This window comes from Hetaerina americana, unplaced genomic scaffold, assembly GCF_022747635.1.
Source record: "Hetaerina americana unplaced genomic scaffold, ioHetAmer1.1.p SCAF_11, whole genome shotgun sequence".
Taxonomy (NCBI): domain Eukaryota; kingdom Metazoa; phylum Arthropoda; class Insecta; order Odonata; family Calopterygidae; genus Hetaerina; species Hetaerina americana.
The window spans coordinates 31,098,075-31,125,861 of NW_027286181.1; the positions used below are offsets into that span (position 1 = coordinate 31,098,075).

Sequence of the window (27,787 nt, forward strand, 5' to 3'; positions counted from 1 at the left end):
ATGGCATCACCGGTGGATCGGTAAGTTCATTGCTGCTTTCTTACATTTTATTTCGGCATAGATGTATTCACGATCACAGTCTGGTTAGGATGCGAGGGTCTTGAACTGCTGTGGTGGCATAGAAGCAATGACGAACGTAATTTATCAGATTTTTCAAGGTTTTGTTAGCCATTCAGTCGAAGGATTACAATCGCTGTTCAGCCAGTTATAGAAACATTTTGATACGCTTGGGATATGGACCAATTGAAATAAAAACGAAGGTAACGGGGTTCTCGAGGAATTAGGAGAGTAATTTAAATATTAAAATAGTTCATAAATGAGCTCATAAAGTTCATGAAAGGAGTTCATAAATTAGAGCAGTTAGAACAGTTACCTTACTGAGGAAGTGGATTGTACGAAGATGGAAAAGCAGTAGGGACATCAGAAGAAAAATGCGTCACTCTCAGAAGTTTTCAAATGAGTGTAGGGGGTTAAAGACGGGAACATTGAAAAACTTGCCAAGAAAAGGTCCGTGAAACCTTTGATATGGAGCGTGAAATTGCGCGGCGATGAAATATGGTCATTGAAGCAAGATGATAGATTTAGATTGGAGACTTTTGAGATGTAGGTGTGGTGAAAGTTGGAATAGGTTAAATGAACAGGAAGGAAAACAAACGAGGAAGTGCATGGAGGGGAGGTGAAGGGATTGTTGGAAGAAATCCAAAGGAGGATAGAAAGATTGATGCAGAGCATTTTAATTGGCAATGGGATGTTAAAGAATGAGATACAGGGGAGAGCGCTAGGCGAATGAATTGGTAAGTGGAAACGATTAAGTGTAAGACATGCAGAAATAATATGGATTTGCATAAGGGTTTATAGAAGTTAAGGGTGTCACGTCGTTCCGTGTCAGGTGAGGTTACTAAACCTGATAGTTTCAATTCCTTTTTCTGCACATTTAATTCATGCTATACTTTATTAATGTTAGGTATACTATATGTCTAATATCAATACCAAATTTTCTCTCTGCGTCCCAATTTTCACGTCACTGCGTCACAATTAAAAAAAAGATCAAGGTCGACATGAAATAAAGCAATTTATATTTATGTTTGAAGAGTATCTTCATAAGTGACCAATAGAAGTTTTCTGCTTCTTGAATACTTGAAAATCAAGCAAAAGCTGATCTATTACTTGATTTACATCAATTTCAAAAATGGACAAATTAAAAATTGAATTCATTGAATACGCTGTAAGCGCGTCTCTCTTTGAATGTGTGCACATCAGCAAGGCTCATTTTCAAAAATGCATTTTTCAGATCTATTCAGAGCGGTGAAACTATGCGACGGTGACAAAAACTCTTTCCTATCTTAAAATAATCGAAAGCATATAATCAGCGTCGGCAATGGATAGAGGAAGAAGCTGGACCAACCCTCACCCAAGGGCAAAAGCTAATCCTCTGTCAGCCCTTACATTCGCGTGAGTATGACTATAACGGCCAATGGGCCGAGTTCGAAGAACACGAAAAAAAGATCTCGACAAAGTGAATTCCCATATCTCACTATATTTGATCGATAAAAGCTTGAGATCTGAAGGTCGAGATACTGGGAATTAGAACAGTTGGCGTAAGAAATCTCGACAATTGGTAATAAAAGAGCTCCAGGAGCCGTTAAAAATTGTGTCGTATGTATGTAGGAAAACAGCTTCTCAAGTCTTCTACGAACCGAAATCACACCAAAACCTCGACTAGGGCGAAAAGAGCTTGGAGATCACCCGCAGCAGCGACCCCAAGCTTAGACAGATTGCATATGTGAAACCATTACAAAACCAAACATTGTGTCCATATGCTATGAAGAGATACACATGCAGTGCGACTCTCACGAATATTTCTTAGCATTCCCTGGTAAGCCACTGGATCATAATTGGTCTAAAAATAATGATTTTTCTAAGTTCGCTACTCCATGGGGCACACCCCACTACTTTGGATGTTGAGGCAAACAACGAAAGAATCTTAACATAATATACATCGTAAATGTTCCAAATATACTCATAATAACCCTGACATCGGAGGTATTTAAATGTTAGATGCTGGAGAAAAATAAAACAAAACATATCTGCAAATCTTTATCTTCACTTTCCAGGACTTTCTAATGGACGGAATCACTGATTTCAACAAATAGAAACATATTATACAAAATTAATGATCATACTTTACTGAAAAAATATACTTACGATAGGGGCTATTGTCGTGGCGAATAGGTAGCAGTAGATATTAGGGGAGAAGTAGGTATTTATGGGACTGGAGGAAGGATGGAGAGAAACCTGGCGTAAGCATTAGCCTACTCTTAATTACAGACTCCCAGGGGTCCGAAATTTAACTTACCATGTGACTGATGGCTTACTCTACTTGGAGTACCTTACTTATATGGCACCCCAAATAATTCTTTGAATCACAGAAATATTTCTTTTGAAATAGGTTTCGGGATATTTCTTTCTTTTTAAGAGTGCTAAGACCTTAATGCTAATTTTATTCACGATTCGGTAGATAAATGCAAAAAAATATTATTTTCAATGAAATATACCCAGTACGGGTCGCAGCAGTCCAGGGGTTGAGCGTTGGACTACTGAACGGAGGGCCCGAGTGTGAGTTCGGGCCACCCTCAGCTCCACCCAAGCTGTGTGGTTTTTTGGGTATTAGTTCTTCCTGGGCATAGGAAGCACATGGAAAGGAACTGCCCCCCTTCCCTGATGTGCGAATTTCACACGCCGTCGGGCTTAGTATTGAGTGAACTCTATCATCACCTACCAAACCGACCTTAAAGTTGATAACTGTGTTTATGGCTATACATTTACAGGTTACATGGTTTTCATATAAAAAGTAAAGTACGAGGTCAGTTCAAAAATATCGCGAATTTTGTATTTTCGCGGGTTACATACATTTGATTTTCGATTTTTTTGTGGCGTTATGTTGGTACTTATATCTCTCACTTATGCCGAATAGTTCGGCCACTTTGAATGTTCAGTTAATTTTTGACAGCTGTTTTGCTTGGACGTGTTTTGGCTTGTCTTCGATTTTTGCCTGTTCCACAAAACTGATCAAAGAATCTGTATCAAATTTTGTGTGAAAAACGAAATTAATGGCGCAAACGCATTCCGAATGTTGACTGTGGCATATGGAGAAGCTACCTTGGACCAAAGCAACGTTTATCGGTGGTACAAAATGTTCTCAGAGGGCCGAGAAGATGTGAACGACGAAGAGCGTGCCGGACGCCCGAGCACGTCAACGACAGACGAAAGCATTGATGAAGTGAAGAAAATAGTATTGGCCAATCGTCGAATCACCGTTAGAGAAGTTGCTGAGGACCTAAACATATTGATTGGCTCGTACCATTCGATTTTTACCAATGACTTTGGCAAAACACGGGTCGCCGCGAAATTCGTACAAAAATTGCTCCATTTCGACCGAAAATAGCAACGCATTAACATTGCTAATGACTCAGTCCGCGACGACCCAAATTTGCTCGAGAGGATCATTACTGGTGACGAATCATGAGTTTATGGCTATCACGTGGAAACTAAAGCTCAGTCATCCCAATGGAAGCTGAAGACCGAAAAAAGCGCGCCAAGTTCGGTCGAATGTGAAAGATTTGCTCACAGTTTTCTTCGATTACAGGGGTGTGGTGCACAATGATTTCTTGCCACAGGGTAGAAGGGTAAATAAGGAATATTACCTGCAAGTTGTGCGCAATTTGCGCGAAAAAATCTGCCACAAACGCCCGGATTTGTAGTAGTAGTAGTAGTATTTAGGGGAGGCGACCGACAGCTGCCATTTACGCCATAGGGGATGGACAGGAAAGGATGAGGTGGAGAGAAACCCGGCGTCGGCATTAGCCTACTCCGCAGCTTATCGTCCCATCCCAGCAGGGGTCCGCAGCTTAACGTCCCTTCCGACGGACGGCGTACTCACTCAGAGTGCCCTCCGCGAAGAACCTCAAGTAGGGATCGAGATACGTCAGAAAAATACTCAATACCGCCGGGATTTGAACCCGGGCCCTCTGTGTACGTTAGCCCCCGCACCATCTCGATCCCCCCGGATTTGTGGAAGAACAAAAATTGGCTTTTGCACCATGACAACGCCCCTGCTCACACATCGTTACTTGTGTGCGAATTATTGGCCATGAACAAAACACTAATGATGCCGAGGCCACCGTATTTCCCAGTTTTGACCCCCATTGACTTTTTCTTTTTCCCGAAATTGAAGAGGCGTATGAAAGAACGACGCTACGCTACGATTGACGAGAGAAAAACTGCATCGAAGGAGGAGCTGAACAAGGTCACAAAAAATGATTTTTTGAAGTGCTTCGAGGATTGGAAAAAACGTTGGCACAAGTGTATAATATCTAATGGGGATTACTTTAAGGGGAACAAAATAGATACTCATCAATAAATAAATAATTTTTGAAAAAACACAAAATTCGCGATACTTGTTGAACAGACCTCGTATATACATGGTTTTAATATAAAAAGTACTCTTAAAGTATACAATTTTGTCTGTTTCAACAAAAATAATAACAGGTGTTTTGGTGCCCCGAAATGGTCTGGAATATAAGGAATTCAGGGATATCATATCATTTCACCCTCACCAACCAGATGTTACCTTTACACTGCTCTCTCATTTAACATTTTTCATCATGGTATGAGTAAATATTCCATCTCTCCTTCCAAAGCAAGGAACACCAATTAAATCTGTTATCTTTGGATTTTAAGATTCTTCCAAAGGTAGAAGAATGTTAATATTTGTCGAAAGTGAAGCCAACATTTTAGAACTACTAGTATGCAAAACCATGGGAAAGGAAAGAAGGAAAACTGGGGAAATAAGTGTACAGCAAATAATATGCCAGAATTCAACAACAAAGAAGGCTACAGGAATATACTAGAGTTATGCCAATGGGGGAAACAAGAGAAGATAACAATAAAAATCTAAGAGAAAGAATGGGGGAGGAGGAGTGGAAGTATGAGCAAATTCTGAGGGGAGAAGAAAAAACCAAGACATGACAGAGCTACCCATCCTTCCTTCTAAAGATGCCATAACAGATAAAGTACATCCAAGGCGAATGCCCATGATACTCATTGGACACACAGATTTGATAAAATGTATATCTTATGCATATTTTAATGTTCCCCTAATATCCAAGGATAGGTATAAGTACACACATAGATACAATACATGTTCATGGTACTTCTAATAACAGCTACTAAATACATATAGCAACTTAATACATAGTGTATTATGGTTAATATCCTCATCATACATGTATTTAAGCTTGTTAAATTCGAAACTTAGCTTGGAACCAGCTAATTTAAATAGTAATTAAGTTTAAAAATCTGGCAGAAGTGAAAGTTGTGTTAGTAGCACGATCAATGATCTAGTACCAGATTTCTAATGAATATTCATAAACCTCCATGTCAATAGGTATGTGTTGATGGATATCTTGTTATGAATATACAATGCATATTCATTTCATATATCCAGATTATATGTTGTATATTATTGATGTCCATTGCACATCCATTGGATATTTTGTGCTATGTGGGTAAGGAGAGAATGAAAGAAAGGAAGGCAGGAAGGATGGGAAAGGGGAGGAGGAATGAAAGTAAAGATAAATTGGATGAGTGAAAAGGAAGATAAGGACACAAAAGAGAAATGGGATTACATTCTGCATGGCTGGAGATTTCAAAAGAAGCCAAAACTATTCTGAAAGCTATTTAATCTCTCAACCTAAACTTCCATTTTTTTGTTACTCAAAAAACACTTTCAAAGAAACGCAAATTTTATACTTCCTTGGCCAATTTATTTAATTCATTATTAGGGATTTATATGGTTCATTTAAAGCCTTTGAAATGCAAGAGAATAATCCTCACCCCTATTTCTGGATACACGACCATATTTATATTCTTAGTTCTGCCTTTATTTTAACTAACATCAGCAGCATTTTATTTTACAGGTGGATGTGGGGAGTGTTTTGGAAAGGTTACAAGAAAGACTATGGCATGGAAGACATGTATGAGCCTTTGGAAGAACACAGATCTCAACCATTAGGGGATGTACTTGAAAAGTAAGAATTATGATTGAAAATTATATAATTCTCTGAAGTAAAGAAACCATGTCATATAAGATTAACTAATAATAGTTGATGTTATCTATTAGTTGATTGTGTGATATTTAGCAACTGACTAATTAATTATCTCTAATTTAAGACATCTGTGGATGGAGTAAAATAATCATTATAATTTTGCTCAATATGATAAAGAGTCTAATGCCTAAGAATTTCTTTCTTGCTGAAATTGGAATTAAGAAATTGGAATGACGAAATTAATAAAAAGACCAAAATGGGCCAAGCTCCTAGCTTCCTGAAAGCTCTAGCGAAAACATTTCAATGGAAATTTTGGTTGTATGGAATACTCTTTGGCATTTTGGACACAATAACCAGGTAAAATATATTTAAAATATATGCTATCAGATATATTCATTTTCCGTCAAACGAAAACAGACCACAAAATATTTTTCTTTACTTCATTAAATACTTTGAATGAATTATAGAATTGGTCAGCCAATCTTCTTAGGACAACTTATAGCATATTTTGAGAAAAACACCAATGAGAGCCTGCAAACTGCTTATTTCAATGCAGCAGGAGTCATCCTGTTCTTTGCCTTGAGCACTTTCATCAACCATCCATTTGTGATGGCAACATTTCACTTGGGAATGAAGATTCGTATTGCCTGCTGTTCCCTCATTTATAGAAAGGTGAGTAACATAAAAAAAATTCCTGATAACTTAAATTAAGATTGATTTCCTGACTCATACTCCAGTTGAATTGAGGGCAGTTAATATGGCAACAGAAATATCGTAGGATAGTGTCCCATAATGTCTAGACCTTTTGATAACCACATACTACTCACCATTTACTATATGGCATCTACCTTATACTCTCCATACTGCCTAATAAAAGGTATAATTTAACACTGGGGTTACTGCTAAAAATTACCAGCAAATTTTTCATCATTTTGGAGTGGTCATATGAATTGCCAATATTGGATTAACTATAAATTTGTGATAGGAATGTGACTCAAGTTGCCATCACTTCCCAATTCACCTCTATTAATCTTAGTTTAGTCAGTAAAATATCCTTGCACTCTTGTTGGAGAAAATGAACAAGCCACATACCTTGGTACCTTCAAAGCCAAAAAATTAATCTTTATCATAAGGAAAATACTCTATGAGATTAAATCCAATAAATGTGGCTAGTTTACCCTCAGAGGGACCAGTAACATATTTTGCTCCAACACCCAATGGTTATGTAATCACTAGGTTGATTACAACTGCTCATTCAATGTATTTGCATTTCCATAAAAGAAGAAACTGTTTTTCTCATCACAATCATTCATTATTAATATATTGAATAATTGTCAATAAAAACATAGGTCTGAAATTGCCAGGTAATTGTTTAAATATCACTTTAAATTAATTTGTTATTATAAATTTAAGTTAACAATGCATGGCATCCATTATAACAGGTACAACTGCTTTGTTAAAAATTTATTAATGCCTTCTGTATACTTTTCAGGCTCTTCGGCTTAGCCAGTCATCCTTGGGAGAAGCTACTGTTGGCCAAATTGTTAATATGATATCAAATGATGTAAATAACTTTGATTATTTGATGGGATTTGCCCATGATATATGGATTGGCCCACTCCAAACAGTGATTGTGGGCTATCTTATTTGGGAAGATATGGGTGCACTGGCATTAGTAGGCTTATTGGCTCTTATCCTTATTATTCCCTTACAGGGTGAGTAATATATTATTTTTTCTTAAATACTCTTGAGGCTTTTGAGATGTTGGTATGAAGAATAAAATGGTCAGAGGATAACAATGGAAGAAGTTCTAGGCATGGTAGAGGAATAAAGAGGGCTGTTACCAAAACTTTAAAGGCGAGACAAGTGGATGTGGGAGATATTTAGGGGCAATGTTATGGTGAAAGTGGCACTGAAGGAGAAAATGGTGGGAAAGCAAACTATTGGGAGGAAGAGATAGGGCATTTTGAATGGAATCAAGGGGAGCAGAAATTATGCAGAGCTAATAATAATAATCTTTATTGGCTTCCCAGGTTATAGCTTTAACATTAATTGGGACATAGCTAAGACAACGTACATGTACAAAAATGAAAAAATTTAAAAAATGAAATTTACAGAGAGAGTTAAATAGAATAGGAAAATATAACAGATGACTGGTTAAGCAAAATACTAGTCTTTTAGATCTTAGAAATGTTTTCCCAGGAGGAATGTTGTCAGCATTTTTAAAAATATGTCAGCTGTAGCTAAAGAACAGGCTACTGTATTATATACTAAAAATGAGTTTGGGGTTTTAAGAATACTTATTATATACACACATACATACATACACATATACACACACATGCATATTAATTAGTTCAATCTTGTACAAAGAAGTAATGTATTCCTTTTTTAACAAGAGAGTAATGCTGGTATAATTTATAAAAATCTGTATTTCAAGTTCTTGAGGATATTTTTATAAGTCAAATTTTGCCTACTGTAATCACAAAACGTTATTTTATAGAGTTTTCAAGAAAGGCTTTGGAATGTTTTTAAGAATAAAACAAAAAGAGATTTTGAAAAAATATTCTAAATTTATGTGAAAATATTGAGTTTTTTATAAAAATAAATGGACATATTGCAGTTTTCCTTCAGTTAGCACATTGATAATCACCTCTAAGTAGGCTAATAATAGTCTATTTGAAGAAAATTATGCCAATATTATGTTAAGGGGAACTGTCCCACTCTGGATATTTTGGAAATACATCAGATTATATCAAAATTGGATCACTTATATTTACTTTGCACCCTTCATTCATGAATTTAATAGCTAATATATTGCAATGATCCAATGAAAAAATGATATGAAAATCTTTTAGAGAACAAATGATACTCAATTTTTGGCTGAGTCTGTTATCTAGATTCATTGTTAGAGCTCTGTCAATCATTAGGATTGAGAACAATTTTCACAAAGTTTATCCCAAATATCCCAAAAACTTTTAAATTATCAAAAAAATAATTAAGTTTTAAAAAGATTATTCTCAAAGAAATAGTTTTCATCTATTTTAATTTACCCTTAAATAAACATAACTGATTATTCATCAGGCCTGATGGGACGAATGACATCAACTTTTAGGATGAATATGGCAGGGGAAACTGATAGTAGAGTCAAATTAATGAACGAAATCATCACAGGAATACAAGTTATCAAGATGTACACTTGGGAAAAACCTTTTTCCAAGTTGATTTCAATGGCTAGAAAGTGAGTAAATCATTTTGTGTAATATTGTAATGATCTTGAAGAGATATTGAAATTTTTACCTTGATATATGCAGATTTTGGAGGGGCATGGAATAAATAACAAATCATTTCTTTTCCTCTCCTAACAAAACACAACCTGACATCTCGTACTAAAATAAACCCTACTTCAACTCAGCATACTTTTCACCCCTATTCATTCTGCCTAACATGCTTATCCTTTTCTCTGCCCTTTCTCAATTGCCCAATGTTATCCCCTTCATATCATCATCTTCAGCATCCCATTTCCAATCAAAATTTTCTGCATCCACTTTCCTACTCCTTTGGATTTCTGTCAAACATCATCCCTCCTCCACTATTACTATGCCTAGCACCTCTTCATTAATTTTTCTCATTGCAATAATAATTATTATTATTGATGTTCTACTGGTTAAGGTAGGTTTAAGATGGACACAGACTGTAAGACTATGCAAAGGTAGGACAATATATTTCCCAGCCATAGCCTAGGTAAACTGCTCCACCTGAGGAAGTTTATGAACTCCTTCCAATTTTAATATTTCACTTAGCTATATCGAAAATCTCATTAGCTTTGTTTTGTCTGCATTTACCTTGATCCCATACTTGTGACTATTCAATGTCCTCAGCAATGCTTGCATCCCCTTGGTACACTGGCAAACTAAAACTTGACCATTCTCAAAACTTACTCATTTTATGAATTGTCCTCCAACTTTTATTCCTATTTCCAGTTCTTCCCATGCCTCTTCAACCACTTCCTCCGCATATACATTGAAAAGCACAGTTGATAATGGACACCTCTGTCTAAATCCTCTTCCTAACACTGCCCATATCAACTCCCATCCCACCACTCACACCTGAGCAACCTAAAACATGAAAATTATGTAAAGTCTCCTATCCTTCCAATCTACTCCTATTTTCTCTAACGCATTCATTTATTCTACCCAAATCACACTATTAAATATCTTTAAAATCTACAAAACAGACAATTACATCCTGATTATTCTATATTCTGCTCTATTAGTAACATCATTATTGCTGTAACATCATGTGTGCCTTTCCCCTTCCTGAACCCATTCTGATCATCCCATTAGTAATCACTTGCCTTATTTGCTCTCTATCATCTTATTGATGATCCTAAGAATGGCTTTAGCTGCATCCAAAATCAAACTTATTGTCATGCAGTCCTCACATTTGGCTGCCTTTCCCTTTTTGGGGGTGATAGGAACTTAAACTGATCTGACCAAATCTACCAGCCAATTTCCTCTCTAATAAATGCTAATTAGTTCAAAAAACTCTTACTCTGCTCTTTTACTAAACCTTTCAATAATTCCCTGATAATGTTGCTCAATGCCTTTTATGATTGCAATTCCCTTAATGCTCTTTCTTGGCATCAGGTAAGTCTAGACTTAACCTACCCCTTAGCATCATCACATTCTCTCTCTATATCTAAGCTTCTTTGCCTAATGTAGTTAACATAAAGTTCCTATATTTTCTTCTGCCTTTTTTCCTCCATCTCTCTAGAATCTTCCCTGGCTCAAATAATATTTTTCCTGACTTATCTCTGATTGTTTGCATAAATTTATTCTTTCTTACTGACAGTGCTTTCAGCTTCCTGTTCAGTGCACCAATTTTACCCTCCCTTTCTAAATTTTCTATATCCTCCCACCACATCTTCAACAATATTCCTTTCACTCTATTTGCTTCCTGCCTCCATTTATTATTCAACTATTTACAGTCCCTTCTACCTAAATTTTTACATTCCTCAATTCCCTTCTCTCCACCATCCTTGTAAATATCTTGTCCATAATCCATGGTTTTCTTGTCCTCGTCCTATAGTTTTGGCTGTGTGTTATTATATCCTTCTTTTGATAAGTTTCCATTTTTCTTCATTGTAACCATTTCCCAATTTCACTCGTAATTTTCTCCATAACCAACTAATACTCTCTTTTTATCATCATGGTCAATGTTCCTAAATTCTGCCTCGAGCAATTGCCATTTATCCAGGTAAAAATCTCAATAACTCGAAGGAAAGGGAGCATGAAACTCAGTTCTAAAATTTTTACAAATTTTATTAGTTGACGAACAACTTCTTTTTATTGCAGGAGTGAAATTAAACAAGCAACTTATCTTTCATTCATCAGAGCCTTATATGTGTCATTTACGCAATACACAGCTCGAGTGGCTTTATTCTTTACCGTTCTTTCATATACCCTGAGTGGTAATATAATTACAGCTCAACAGGTAAATCCACTGAGAAGTACCTTGGCCAAAAATGGAACCATTTACAGGCTTACTTTTGAGCCTACTTCACATTATATATACATGTATGCAGGTAAGGATTTAACAATTATTGACTTACTTTCTTCAAATTTGTGGGGTTTTAGGTGTTTGTTCTGACATCATTCTACAGTGCTCTCTCTCGTGAAATGACCATTGGATTCCCAGAAGCAATTTCACAAATAGCAAAGACATCTGTGTCAATTAAACGCATTCAGGTAATTAATATATACTGTCGTTCATACTATTAACAGATGCCTAATAACTCATTTCTTAACCTATCAATGTAATTGCAAAATTTTTCTATGCAATATCCCCTTTTAAAACCTAAGAGGATCAGTAAACTTCCATTGGAGTTAAATCTTTTTTTCATAAAATGATATCCATCGAGCAAGTTTCTCACATGAGCTTCAGCTATTTTAAGAGGTCAGCTTTTACTATTTATTTTCAACCTGCCCTGATTAGGGATTACAGAAGGGTAAAAACTAAGAACATTGATATTTGTTTAATGAATATAAATTGCAGTCTGTTTCTCTGATCAATATATTAAAATACCTGCACAATCATAGTTGGCGAGCCACTTATTAAAGGTCATACGTTTTGGGCAGGCTAAGTTTCACTTGAACTTTCACTTGTATGCATGGTATAGTTTTCATTTTCATAACTTCAAAATGTTTGCCTCCATGCCATCTCAATCACATGGAAAATATTACAATCATAAAGAACTACTCATAATGAGATTATTCCAGTGATGGTCCTTGAATTCTACTCTTTAGTATACTGCAGTTTTTGTACCATCCATAATCCACGTAATATTTCTTCAATTTTTTTAATGCAATCAATGGTAAAAGAAAAAGATTAATATCTGTGTATTTTCATATTGGGGTAATGTACACATTTTCCCTAAAATTTACCAATGACTTTTTTTTAAAGAATTTTCTTTTGTATGAAGAAATTGGCTTGAAGGAGTCCAGTGGAATTATTACTGATAGTAAATTTGAAGGGTTAAAATTCAATAATGTTTTTGCCAAATGGTCACCAAAACTGAATGATAATACCCTACACAATATAAATCTTCATCTGAAGCCGGGAATGCTCATCGCAGTGATTGGTCCTGTGGGATCCGGTAAGGTAAGCAGCCATTTAAGGCAACAATTCATTAATTTAAAAGAGAATACTTTGTTTACAAGTTCTTTAGCTGATATTTCTTGAAAAATCATTATTGATATAAGAGAAAGTTTTTTGGGCTTCATATTGCCCTGAATATGATAAAGTTTGAGTATTACCTTTTAATGTAAATTAAAATCTTAAGGACATGTGCATGAGTGGTGATAATTTAATCAATTTTACAAATGTGAAATTAGTGATCATACAATTAATATGCTGCCCTACATTCTTTGGGTAATAGTTTGTATTTTTATATCCCTCTAATATGTAATTTATGTTTCCTCTAACTTATTCCAGACTTTTGGGAAACAAGTAGTCTACAGAATATTGAAAGTTCTTATTAGTTTGTAATCATAATATTCAACAGGGTGCTTCTCAATTAATATGAATCATTGATATAACCATAGTTAAACAATTCTAAAATATCCTTTTCAGAGTTCACTTCTTCAAGCAATACTTGGAGAGATCCCCATTAATTCAGGGTCTATTGAAGTTCCTCAGAAAATAAGTTATGTCTCACAGGTACATACTCTCTTCGTAAACTGTTATAATGATGTTTCACTTAAAATAATTAGAATTCACATATTTTTATGAATCATCAATCTGTACTAATCAGTGATCACCTTTAATTCAATTATCTAAAGAGGTTTACCTGATGCTATTTATTTTAGGAGCCTTGGATTTTTGGTGGTTCAGTAAGACAAAATATTACCTTCATTGACAAATTTGAGAGTGAGCGATACAAACAAGCCATAAAAGTGACTGCTCTCAAGCATGATTTTGAGCAGCTTCCATATGGAGATGCAACATTAGTTGGAGAAAGGGGGATAACCCTAAGTGGAGGGCAGAAGGCTCGTGTAAATCTTGCCAGGTTCGTTGGTTAACTTTTATTTGTAGTAGATATCAACGACTTTGAAATTTTCAAAGATTGCAGTAAGAAATTTCTAGCTAACATAAGCACAGATTTCAAGTGAATCTGATTGGTATGATGATTGTTTTTCTACCTTCTCCATTTAAAAAATACCCAATTATTGCCTTAAACATCATTGGTGGGATGATCATAAACCAAAATGATTCACTGTAAAAAAATTGTCTATTAATAAGCATACAGCTTACTTAAATCATAAAATATTCAAAGAACTAAAGGTTTTTTTTATAATTACCCTAGAATTAAATACTTAGTATCAGCATTTCATTCAACTAGTAGATATGTACCTAGTTAACAATTTATCAAAAATTATTAAATTATGATTTTTATAGCTTCATACAACTTCATCTTCCCCTAATTCCTTGCCATTACCATTTTGTTCTCAGTTGAATACATCTTTTGGTATGTGTGTTCAATAAGCACTTAAAAATAATAACATTTGAAACATGAATTACTGAAAGTATTATCTTGTAGAAAAATGCTTATGTTATTACTCAAATAAAATCCAAAATCAGTCAACAAATTTTGTTTTCATCCTGAATGCTTTTACGGCAGAAATAAAAAGTTTGTAATCCTAGGGGAAATGGTAGATACTGCTAATTTTGAAATCTTCTGGCACTTTTTGTTGTCCCAGATGCTGTGGCATTAATTTTAATAGTATTAATTGTAGACTTTATTTTCATTTCTACAATGCCAAACAGAGCTATTTATCATGAGGCAGATGTGTACCTCCTGGATGATCCCTTATCTGCAGTTGACACAGTTGTTGGGAAACAACTCTTTGAAGATTGCATTGTTGGCTACCTGTCATCCAAGACAAGGATATTGATCACCCATCAACTGCAATATTTGAAAGATGTTGACCAAATCATTATTCTCCACAAGGTTAGTGCCAGAAAAAACCAATGACATCCTAGAACTATGAGAGTGTACGGAAAATGTCTAACCATTGAATTTTTGTAGTCACAAGGGAATTAAAAAACTGCTGACTACTAAGTGTACGTGATGATTTTTACTGAAGCGTTAGATATTTCTTTTCTTTTAATAGGTTTCAATAACTAGTCGGCTATATTTAAGAATAAATTTCCATGAATGTGTATAATTATAGGGTCAAATAAATGGAATAGGAAACTATGAGGAGCTGCAATCATCAGGCATTGACTTTGCTAAATGGTTGAGCAAAAAATCAAAGGATGATGGAAATGAAGACCATGGAGATTCTTGGAAAAAACGTAGCAAGGCCTCTAAGGTGGTAAAGGTAAGTCATCCTCATATATAGCAAAAGCTAGTGTAATCCTTGCATAAACTATAAGGCTAACATGTGTGGAAAAGTTAGGAATGAAACAGAGTTTAGAGTACAGTTTGTCCAGGTGCAGTATGAATACTGGCCTCTAACAGAGTTTCCTTTATTAAAACCTTTTTTCTAATCCTAAATTTCTTTTATTTAAAAATATAAAAATTATGTTATAACACATTATATTTAATTTATTGTAACATAATTCCAGGGAAAACATGGTGGGATCATATGCCTAAAATTCTATGTAAAATAGAGTAGAAAAGTTCCTTGACAAAATGAACAGTGCCAGGCCATCACTCTTAGCATCTCTTAGGTCAAACAGGAGAATATAGAATCACCACTGTTTTTAACTGATTTCTGAGACATGAAAGTGGTGAGGGAAATTTAAACATAAATGCAGCAAAGTAATAGGCTCATTGTTTATACAAGGTGGTCATTCATTAGCTTGCTCTATCTGTGTGCTTTTCTCACACCAAGGGAGCTAAGAGCACACCATTAATTTAATGAATTTCACATGATATTCTTTTCTTATTTCACTGGAAAACCATGTCCTGAGGAGCACCAAAATAATTAAACTCTCTAAAAGAGGGCATACATGCGAAAGTCACCCTTTGTCATAGGGGCTTTCACGTAACATGCTTTATATTGAAGATGCAGGGCAGAAAAGGAATAGACTACACAATGACTTAACTTAGTTTGCACATTACTTATGTTCTTGAACACATTAACTATTGATTAAAAAATGAAAGGTAACTATTTTCAAGTGGTGTTACTTGGAAGATTAATTTCATCAATGAATAATACCATGGCAGCTTCTTAAATAGCAAGCCTTTTTTTATGATGCTTGTAAATGTAATGTTGGAATTCATATAAATATCTATAGGCAAATAAAGCTAATACAAACATCTTCAAACCCTTTAGTGGGGTTTTTATTTAATTGCTGTTACAGTGATAAAATGAATAAGGTGAATGGAGGTCCCATCTAATTGATTGGCTTAAAACAGATAGAGGCATAAGCATCAGGCTCTCTCATGAGTGCAAAAATGGAGAAAGGTTAGATGAGAGGCAAAGGTGAGAATGGAAGAAAGTAAGACATTAAATGTAGATTATCAAAAGGATACATGTATGCAAGGTATTTTTTGAAGTGCTCTTGCTTCAAAGGTTAGCGTAAAGTATTTCAGGAGAACTGGCAGCCAATCTTCCATCGCCTGTCTAAAGGATACATTATCTAACTATTTGGATTTCCCTCATCAGTGCCATAATCTAAAAAAACATGTGGAAACAAATGTAGAGTTCGATTTGCCTGCCTACCCAAAAGTGGTTCCGATCATTTCATCATGAAATTTTACAATTCCTTAGCGCCTATTTTCTTCTCCCTGGTCCAGCACATAATGACAGTAATCCCATTTGATTTTTACCAGTATTGGGAATATGATGAAGAATGTGTATAGCTTTCATATTTTCAAGTTACACTACCCTAGTTTCCAGCTAATCATTCTTTATTTTAACAACTCTATAAAAGGAGATTGCAAGTTTCAGCTGTACTTGTTTTTCTGTTGGTCCTCACACAACTTGAAAAAATGAAAAAAAATTGGCACCTTCAGTATTTTGTCAAGCATTTTCCCAAATTTGATGGATGTTTTGATTGATGACTTTTCTCACTTTCTGTGAGGCAGAGGGGAGAGTTATACCCTAGATTGTTAAAATGTAACAAAAAAGATCATTTTTATGTATGCAACCTTCAAAAAAGTCAATCATATTATTAGCATAATTTCTAAGGCTATAAACATAAATTTTCATTATACATACAGGACACGGTGCTTAGATCCAGACAAATTTCAATTTGAATTTCCTACCATATAGTAGTTCAATTGGAGGTTGAAATTGGCATTCTTGAAAGCTCTAGGCATCTAGTAAACAGTCATAACCTCAATTGGCCGAGATGTTATGCACAAGTGCAGAGTACAATTGAAGAGCCACAAAAATCAAAAGTGTTTGTCCTCGGCGTTATATCTCAAAATAGTTCGATTCTGGTACCCCAGATCAACTGTTTACCATATTGTGGCTAAGTATAATGCTTCAGAGAAGTCTGGGGACGGTTTCGCTAACCTGGTGAGGAAATCTCATTTGAGGAAACGCCTGCTTATCCAGATTTAATCACCACACCCTGTATATACATTTTATTCATGCCATTACATTATGAGAGCTAATGTACTACCTTCTCCAATGACCCTGAAATTGATTTGTCTTAAGTAGCGCAAAAATTTCTTAATTCAAAAATAGATCACTGTGAGTGGCCCTAAATAATGGGTACTGGAATGTCTGGTTACCAATTTAGGCACCAGCCTTCATATTTACTTGTTCACTTGGTTTCTATCCGGGCCCAGGCCAACGGGTATGTAAATGGTATGACAAGCCACAAAAAATATTTCTCAATCAGTCAATTTCAAAGTGAGAGTAAGCAAAGCAATATTGCATGACTGCCATTATGATAGTAAATATTGTAGGTACATATAATAAGTTACGCATTTTTATTTTTAAAAGTAAAGATGATGGAATTAGGGCAATTAATGGCTAATTGTGCTTCAGAATACCAACATAGCTGAACTGAGTGATGAAGAGGTGGAAAAAACTTTGGCAAAACAGAGAACAGATGAGACACAAACCCAGGGTAAAATCGAAATGAAGATGTTTATAAAATATTTCAATGCAGGAGGGAATTGCTGTTCTTCACTCTTGGTCATATTAGCATTTGTTTTAGCCCAAGTATTGGGCAGTGCATCTGATTCTTGGATAACACTCTGGTATGTGAAGTTTTTGATTTTTAACTATATCAGATTTACATATATATATATATATATATATATATATATATATATATATATATATATATAAATTTATATATATAATATATATATCTTATAAAAACATTTATACATAGCCTTATTTGATATACAAATCAATGAAGCCGGTCTAACAAAATGGGCATTTTGAGAAATGAAGTTCACTATGCTATACATTTAATAGTGTGAACCTAAAAACTACAAATAAAACTCATACATGGAAGTTATTAGGCAATTTTGGTTCAAATAAAAATTAAAATCAGAATGCTCAATAATATTGCAATTACTTTTTTACTGTATTACATAATTGAAATTAGTAATGTTTAAAATAGTTTTCAAATATAATTCTTTCATTAGAAAATGTAATTCATATTGACCTAACTGTATTAATTACACCCGAATATGCAATGATTAATGGTAGACAGTGATCAAAAGTAAACAACATTCTGATTTGAAACAAGGCCATATTTCAGGGTAAACACAGAAGAGTGGAGGAAAAAGAATGGAGGAAATGCAAGTACTACATCCACAGAACATGTCAATCCTAATTCTGACTTTAATTATTCTTACAATTCATCTGCCATACAGCCTTTTTTAGAGAACTCAGACAGTCCCACAACAGCACTATACAAGATATTAACAAGAGATATTTGTATTTATGTTTATATAGGCCTCATTTCTTCCACAATCCTTTCAGTTTTGATTAGATCAGTATTTTTCTATGTTACTTGTATGAAAGCCTCTATGAACCTACATAACAAGATGTTTGATTCAGTAGTGAATACAAAGATGAGATTTTTCAACAATAATCCTTCAGGTTTGTAATTATATTGACTACTTGGTACATAATGTATGAATTCTGAATGATAAACATAATCAAAAAAACTTGAATGTCTATTTATTATAGGACGAGTTTTGAATAGATTTTCTCAAGATATTGGTTCTATTGATCAAATTTTACCGGATGCCTTAATGGATACGTTGCAGGTATGTAAAAATAGTTGGTGATATTTTATAGAACAATTATTAAAAACCAATCTTAAAATGTTTTAATTACATATGCATACAAATAGATAGGTCTCATGCTGGTAGCTGTGATAGTGTTGGTTACCATAGTGAATTATTGGCTAGTTCTTCCTGCGGCATCAATTGTCGTTTTGTCATACTTAATGAGGATTGTTTATCTAGCCACTACAACCAGTTTCAAGAGACTTGAAGGAATCAGTAAGTTAAATTACAATAGTAGCATATTATTAAAAAAGCAACAAAGGATTAATTGAAGAATGAATTTATATCTGCATTCCTGAGATAATTTTTTGCATCAAAAAACTTGTTTCGCGCATAAAAACATTAAAATGTAACAATCTAATTGAACTGTTATTTTTACAGCTCGAAGTCCAGTATACACTCATTTAAATGCATCTTTGCAAGGACTTCCCACAGTAAGAGCACTTGCAGCCCAGAAAATACTTGCACAGGAATTTGATAGTTTTCAAGTGAGTTGATAATTTAAAGTGAAAGTAAATAATGCACCTAAAAAAATTCTCCTAATTAAAAATAATAGTTTTTTACATGTGTTATAAGCATACCGATTGTACACCAATAGGTTATTTGGATATAGTTTTATAATACTTGAAAAATTTGAAATTAATAATTTCAAATAAATAATCTTTAAGAAATAATAAATAATCTTTTAATTTTTTAAGATTTGAAATATAAACAATCCAAAATGACCCCTTTGAACTTGCAGCATGATTTTAGCTCAATTGCTGTCAATGATGAATTGATATAAGATTATACTGCAATGCTTTTAATGAAAGACAAGCCTTCTGGACTGAGTTTACTATGTTGAACAAATAATTAACACAGTTCAAATTGACACATTTGCATTGCTATGGTGATGGTGAGTTATCCAAAATGTCTTGAGAGGAGTTGTCTTCTACTGTGAATCTTGAGAAATTTCATCAAATAGCTGGATGCGTTAAGAGAAAGAGGAGAAGAGAAGTGGTGGAAGTAAATAACAGGAAGAGCTGCTCTTGTATGGCAGGAGCTGATGATGGAGGTTACGGGAAAATGAAGGAAGTTTCTCAGCCAGCTGGCTAGATGACTGGCTGTTTTAATGTGTACACTTGTCGTTTTAGATGACAATGTCAGGAACCAACTTTTCTCTCGCCGCATAGCAATAAAAACCAATTTCAGTAGCATCAAAGTGGAATAATGCCAAATTGCTCCTTCATATGAAAGCTTGTGTAAGACTATTTTGTCATGGCCCTATGTCATTTATTTAGGCAAATGTATTGTCAGAAAGTGATATGTGCAAGGAGGAGGTGAATTCATGACAAAATCATCACAGTCAGAGGTCTGACCTGCTTCCCTGATTATGTGATACCTTATGACAAGAAACGGATCTATAGCCACGTATGAACAATGAGCAAGGGGCAGTACTCAAATAAGATGCCTACAAGAGAGGAGGACTTTCAGTTGACAGCAAAGTGATTGTTGTAGCACTTTTGATAAAAATGCCCATTGTAGGCAAATGTTACTGTTTTTCAAAGAAGCATTTCCTCCAATTGAAATGGATTCCCAAATCTTGCATTAGCCAAACTTTTCATTATAACAAAAAAGTCGCATGTAGTCATAGACTAGAATTATAACATACGAGAGCAATATTTTTAGGGGCATTGCAGGATACAATGGAGTGGAAACTGGCATCAGAATGCAATTTGAGTGTGGCAATACTAATATAAAAACAAAATATCAATATAAACACACCATGCAATTTGTTGAAAAGTTGGGATGGAAGTGAGCAATTTTTTTAAGCACTCAAATATGATCATATTCAAATAAACTTCTTATTGACCATTACAGTGGGCTAAGACCAGTATTTAAAGAAAATTACCTAGCTAATCTTTAAGAGTAAGTGAAACAGCAACAGAGACAAAGATTGTTTCCCTGAAAATGAAATGCTGATTAAAATACCGAGGTTGGGAAAAATAATGGAAATTTTCGCTCTGATGTGTAAATGATACCTAAAAATCACATTTTACATATAATTCAATAATTTTCCCTTACAGGATCAACACTCTTCTGCCTTCTACATATTACTGGCAGCTGGGAGAGCATTTGGGCTTTGGCTTGACTTACTTTGCTTCATTTATGTGACTTTGGTGACATTGAGCTTTCTTTTCCTAGGAAATGGCAAGTAACTTGACCTATATCACAGAAATATTTGAATTTAAGATTATTAAATAACAAGAAACTAAATTTAATGAACTATTGCAAAACAAATTATGTACATGTATTACATGATTGGGTATACTTATGCGATGAAAAGATTCCATTATTATGAGTTTCATCATTATGAACCCCCTTCCCCTTTTCCAAATGCACATATAGGTTCTACAACAATGTAAATCTTTGAAAACCCATGTTGCCTCAAGAAAATTATTACCTTAAGATTGAAAATTACTTCAAAACATTTAGAGTTAAATAAAAAATTCCAATAAAAGAATTAATTATGGCATGCAAATATTATAAAAATTCAATCTAAACCATATTTAAATGTGGAATTTTTTTAATTCATTCCTCCTAACGACAGCATATGTTTTAAAAAAATAAATACTTCATATATTTCTTCAAGTTTTAGGAAATGCAAGGTGCAGCAGTATAATTTGCTCATTTGAATGAGAAATACAAATCAGAAAGATATGCTGACCCACCCTGGATATACAGGTTTTATATTAATCCTCTGGAGAAGTTTCTCATTTCAGAAATTATGTAGATAAAAAAATGCTAAGATGTGGAGAAAAAATTAAAAAATATATATAAAATGAAAAATATGTTCATAAAAAAGAAAAATTGTTAATAAAATGAACAAAAATACAAAATTAAAATTTTTACCAATACCTTGTACAAACTTAGTCTCTAATGAGTACAAATTATGGCATTAAAAAAATCTTCATATTTCTTCTACCTAGACACATTTGGTGGAAATGTTGGTCTCGCAATAACACAGTCAGCTGGACTAGCTGGTTTCTTCCAATGGGGAATGAAACAATTTGCACAATTAGAAATACAAATGACTTCAGTGGAACGAATTAATGAATACTCAAAATTAGAGGAGGAGGTTTCATCGAAGTCAGTGATTGGTAAGAATAAAAAAAATGTATTTCTAAACAAATATTACTGAATATGAATGAAATCAAACTTCTATCTTTAATATTTTTAGATTACACACCAAAAAAAGATTGGCCATCAGCAGGGCAGATCAGTTTCCAGAATGTATTTCTAAAATACAATCCCAATGACCCAAACGTGTTGAAAAATCTCAGCTTTATTATATATCCTCAAGAGAAGGTGATATTTTTTTCACAGAATAAAGTTCTTTTTAACTGTTATATGTCATTTCTGATATTTTAAACGTGCATATTCTCAACTCACATAACATGACTTGAAAATTATTTTTTTTATGAATCAATATGAAAGAATAATAGAAAAAATCAAAAGAAATCCCACTGATTATATCAAAAACACATACTTATATTTAACTATTAATTTCCTTACAGCTAGGAATTGTGGGTAGGACCGGTGCTGGAAAGTCATCTTTAATATCTGCACTATTTAAACTAGCAGAAATAGAAGGATCGATTCTGATTGATGGCATCAACACAAGCTCCATCAATCTTTATCATCTGCGATCCAAATTATCAATTATTCCACAGGAACCTGTCATATTCTCTGGCACCTTAAGGAAGAACCTAGATCCATTTGATGAGCACTCAGATCATGTACTTTGGATGGCCCTAGAAGAGGTAAAAATTGACACTTCAATTTATGTTTTCAAGTAATAATTTTTGTTTGTACATTACATTAAATATTCAAATATACAGTAGGGAATTGAAGAGTATTGTGCCAATCCCTCCATTAACGACATGAAAACTACCCACAAAGTTGTTGTGCTCGATATGATAAAACATGATTGGCTCAAAACAATCTTTACTAGAAAATTTCAGGAGTGGGAGTGCATGAAAATGTTACCATATAGAGCCATCCACTGAATAATACTGTGGTGCCAAAAAAATGAATGTAGAGGATATATCTAGTGAGACTGCACTTGCACTGTAGAACTAAACAAACTTGATATTATGGGTAAGCATAAAATGTGGTTAAGCAGGGTCACTAGTAGGTATATACCAAACAATGCATCATTTTGTAATTAATGCCTTTAGAAACTACAATATTTTTGGATGGTACAAAATCAATGTATCTTCAATAAAATTTGTTATATATTTGCTGTTTCTTTGCATGCTTGTGGAAATTTATTATTCCACATATACTTTTCCTATAGACTTGAAATCTAAGGTTCTTGCATTAGTCCTGTGAAATTTTTGGATATTGAAAAGGTGAATGTGGTTTAGGTAGAGGTGATATTGTGAATTTATTTGATATTCTGACGAATTCTATTCTAAATAATCCTCTCCAAATAATATTTTTTCATTTCTTTCCCTCCATCATATGGGAGTATTAATTTAGTCATTTTACCAAAGTTTTAGAATATTAAATTGACAATCAAGAAGAGGGTATGACCTTTATAATGAATATTGAAATAAAATCATTTAATGAGACATTTTCGGCAGTTAAAATATTTAAAATAAGAATGACATGGACCCTGTAACACCACCTGTAACTTTTTAGAAGCATTTTACTCACCTTGTATTACTAAACAGATAAGATGATTGACAGTATTTGGTGTCCGCTGTGTTTATTTATGCCAAAATTTGTGGCCTGTCTTTATTTATGCCAAGCAATCAGGATACCATATGACAAGAGGTCAATTGTGTATGATATAAGGCACGGCAATATATGAGAAATCAAACTACACAGAAATATGTGAAACTTAGAACAAACTACAAAAAAGTTTTACACCAATGTAAACTCATAAGGTGCTCACATATGTTGGTCCATCTGGGTGGTTCAGAAAACTGAATATGTGATGAGATACCAACTTGATTTCATTAATTGGATTTCAATCCCTACTGGGAGGGTATTGTGGTCATATTTTCCCCGTACCCTAAAGAAATAAAAAATCTATCTGGCATAACACAATGGGAATGTTTGAGTTTGTACTAGGAGGGTCAGTGACTAGCTTCTGTTTAAATTGCTCTTAGGCCATCATCTTCAGGGGATCTCTGAGACTTAACTATCAAAATATTGGTCAACTAGTGAATTTCAGAATCATCAATGCACTTCATAAATAGAGAAATACTGAGGCCACAACACTTGACATGCACAATCAAAAGAATTTTTGCCAAGTTATGCTCACGATGTTGATCGAAATCACTCATCCCTAATTTCAATGTTTCCTTTAAATTTCTTTGGGACAGGTTGAATTAAAGGAGCTGGTTCAAAATTTCCCTGCAAAACTTGACTCTCAAATTTCTGAACGTGGAACCAATTTCAGCCTTGGGCAAAGACAGTTAATATGCTTAGCTCGAGCCATCATACGCAAAAACAAAATTCTTATTCTGGATGAAGCAACTGCTAACATTGATCCTCAGTAAGTGAAAATCTTCATGAAGGTTATTTCAAGATCTGCATTACACTAAGAATAACATAAGTGCCCTTATGAGAGTTGATTTAAATGTTTATAGCCTATTTTATTCTAAGCAAGTGTCATCAACTCTTGAGCTGAAGTATTGGAAATAGTAAAACAGTAAGGACACTTGCTTTTGTGCCAAATTGCCTAGCTGTATCTATGTTAGTATTAACAGAATATTGAAGAAAAGTTTATCTGCAGGATGGAATTTTCTGTTTTCACATAAAAAAACTTCTGAGTACACTCCTTGATGGTGTTTTAAAAAACTTAGATTAGTGTTGACTATCTACTGTTAAATATGAACATAATAATTAATATCGTCAAGTTGTGTTTTTTGCCGAGGTGCAGGGGTGTATCACTGTTAATAGCTTTTGCATACTGAGCTCTGTTTTATGAACTGGTACCTTTTTCATTCTTTGAGGGAGAAGTGACAATTAACTTTCATATTAGTAATATGTGAATAAGCACGATATATAAACAACCTTTAAGGGAGGAGTATATTTGCAAATGGGACTCGAACATCACGTTAATTTCAAGATTACTATGCACCCTCAAGCATATCATTTTATGTTAAACGACAAAAGGTATTAAAAAGTTGTGTTAGATACATAACTAATACACCTTTCAAATGTTACTAGACAAAAATGTTCCCCAATGAGAGGCTATACTCCTTGGAGAAGTTCATTTCCTGATGTGAACTCTTTAATGTGAAAATTTGGACTGATGTAATCATGAAAACATTAACCATTATTTTTTCCCTAGAACTGATGCTATAATTCAGAGAACCATCCGAGAAAAACTATCTGACTGTACAGTTCTAACAATTGCCCATCGTCTGCATACTGTCATGGATTCTGATAGAATTATGGTGATGGACTCAGGAGAGATGGTGGTAAGTTTGCAGTTCATAAACTTCTATCGTGAATTTTTTTCAATGAATTTGAAATAGAAAATTATAGAACTGGTGTCACTATGAAGAATGATATTCGAACAGTTCCACAAAGAAAAATAATAGGATTAATTAAGGCAAGGTGCTTTTCAACATGTATCTAAAATCATTCATGGCCACGCCTCTATAAATTCTAGTCACTGTAATTAGGATTATGCACTAGTCATTCTTCGACATTTTGTCCCAATTCAATAACTTGACTTGAGTTAATTAGAATTTGAGTGATAAAGACTAATGCGTTCTCCTTTTTTCAATGAAGACTCGAAATTATTTCAGTTCTAATGTACTAAGTAAATTTATCCATGGACATTTCTTAAAATTATATTTAAATGTCTAATGGTAAATGGCCATAAAATTAATTTCCTCCTTATTCAGCCTTGAACCTATGTACTTAGATCTTTTGATTAAAAGTTAAGTTCATGTGATGATGATCAATAATTTATGGGATCATAAACTTAAGATATAGAGAAGAGGTGGGGTATGAGATAATAGATTGTAGGGATGGGTATGAGATTTAAAAAAGGTGAGTCAAAGAGCACAATTGTGTTTCTTAAAAAAGTGGCATTGTATTCAAAGAATTTGTATCCCTCCGATAGCATAAATGCAATCCATCATACAAGAATGCACAGCCCAGTCATAAGTGTATTAAATAAAAATGTCAAAAGCTACATACAACTGCAAAGGAAAGAGCTAAAAATTTGCCATAAAAAATGAAAATGTTCTTAGAATATCAATGCCATTCATTTTCTTAAAAACACTAAAAATGTAAGAGAAAGATAATGCTATATTTCAGATATTATAAAAGTTGTAATAATAATTACATGCTAATTTAACCCACCCAGGAATTAGGAAAGCCTGATGAGTTGCTCAGAAAAAATGGCTTCCTATGCAAAATGGTGAAAGAAACTGGAAAAGATATGGCAGATACCCTTTTTAGCATTGCTGCAAAGGTTAGTCACACAAAAATATAGAGAAATATGAATACATATGTAATTACCTTATGATAATTACTTTAATTACCATGGTCTATTTTCCACTCTTTAATCTGCCACTGATTCTTGAAAATTTAACCCACAGCCTCAAAATATTCAGTTTAGTTTTTGTCGTAAGAATTTGTACCTTTAGAGGGCTATGAGAAATAATTTGGGATGTGGTATATAGCCTATCATTAGGTAATTAGGATATCCATAATTCATAAAATATTTGATCAAAGAATTCTCTACTATGATAATACAACAAGATTTGATGATAAAAAGCATGATTATGAATGAATAAGTAGAGGGAGTTATTATGGAACACTAGAAATGAACTCAAAAAAATTTTAACAACAGGGGCATACTAATTTGCAGAAATCAAACATCATGCAAAATAAAAAAAAACTGGTATGTTCTACAACTCTTTATTCCTTTCGTATTTCAATGCTCATGTATCATCCTAAACTACAATACACATTTAAAAGCCCAGAATGAGACGAAATTGCCTAACTTTCCCCAGACATAAATGCATGCAAGTAGGTCATTCAAGTGCTTAGGAGAATTAGAGAAACAAATTATTTTTATTTTTCAACATACTCTCCTTTTAACTTGATACATTTTTCCCAGCATTTATCTAACTTTTTTAATCAGTCCAAAAAGTAGGAATTCGGAAGGACCTCAAATAGGCATCTGTGCTGGTGCTAACCACCTCCTTTAATGGGAACTCCTCTCTGCAAAGCCATTTTTTATAAGTTTGGAAAAAACTCATCCTTACTCAGGAACTGTATTGTACCTTAAGATAATGCAGAAGCATTGAGACACGTGGAACAATATAAATACCTGTGGAAAATTATAATTATATTTTTTCATAACTATAAAGGAAACTAAAATGTAGCTTTCACAAAGCTTTTCATTGTAATTTAACATGGTAACGTAGAATACCTTGAAGTAGTTATGCATTATTTAATTGCATAAAATATTTGTCTCCTTCCATAAAGCTAATTTTGAAGTTTAATTAATATTACTATTATAAATAATATATTGTAAATTTTAAAGGTATGCTTTCCATAATATTGCAGGGTGACAAAAAATCTCTTTGAACTGGATTAACTCAAGACAAAATCTAACCTAGGTCCCAAGAATGCATCATGTAACAAGTTACCATCTGGAGGAAGGGGAGACATTCATGATTTACTGTAAGGTGTTCTTTTGATAATTACAATGAAATACATCACCACATTGATAGGACTATGAGGAACATAGTCACTTGATATATTTATATCTATATATTAGGCAAATATGGTTGAGTAAATCTCAATGTACTCGTTTAATTTCTCAAGAGGTGGCAAAGATTTTGATGACCATGTTCTCTGAAGTGATATCTATGGCTTTTAT

General features: G+C 33.9%; 1 protein-coding gene across 1 annotated transcript; it reads left to right on the forward strand.

Moving 5' to 3' along the window:
* On the forward strand, positions 1-27,492 carry LOC139701115 (probable multidrug resistance-associated protein lethal(2)03659). The gene is made up of 26 exons (XM_071599691.1): positions 1-20; positions 5,979-6,089; positions 6,330-6,464; positions 6,575-6,779; positions 7,600-7,822; positions 9,192-9,348; positions 11,465-11,603; positions 11,747-11,857; positions 12,573-12,770; positions 13,242-13,328; positions 13,478-13,677; positions 14,436-14,619; positions 14,843-14,992; positions 17,621-17,835; positions 18,348-18,691; positions 18,782-18,861; positions 18,948-19,098; positions 19,264-19,370; positions 20,949-21,072; positions 21,852-22,022; positions 22,103-22,230; positions 22,440-22,685; positions 24,258-24,430; positions 25,232-25,361; positions 26,261-26,368; positions 27,472-27,492. Exons 1-26 carry the CDS (start codon positions 1-3, stop codon positions 27,490-27,492), a joined length of 3,918 nt encoding a protein of 1,305 aa, XP_071455792.1.
* Positions 27,493-27,787: the final 295 nt, after the last annotated feature.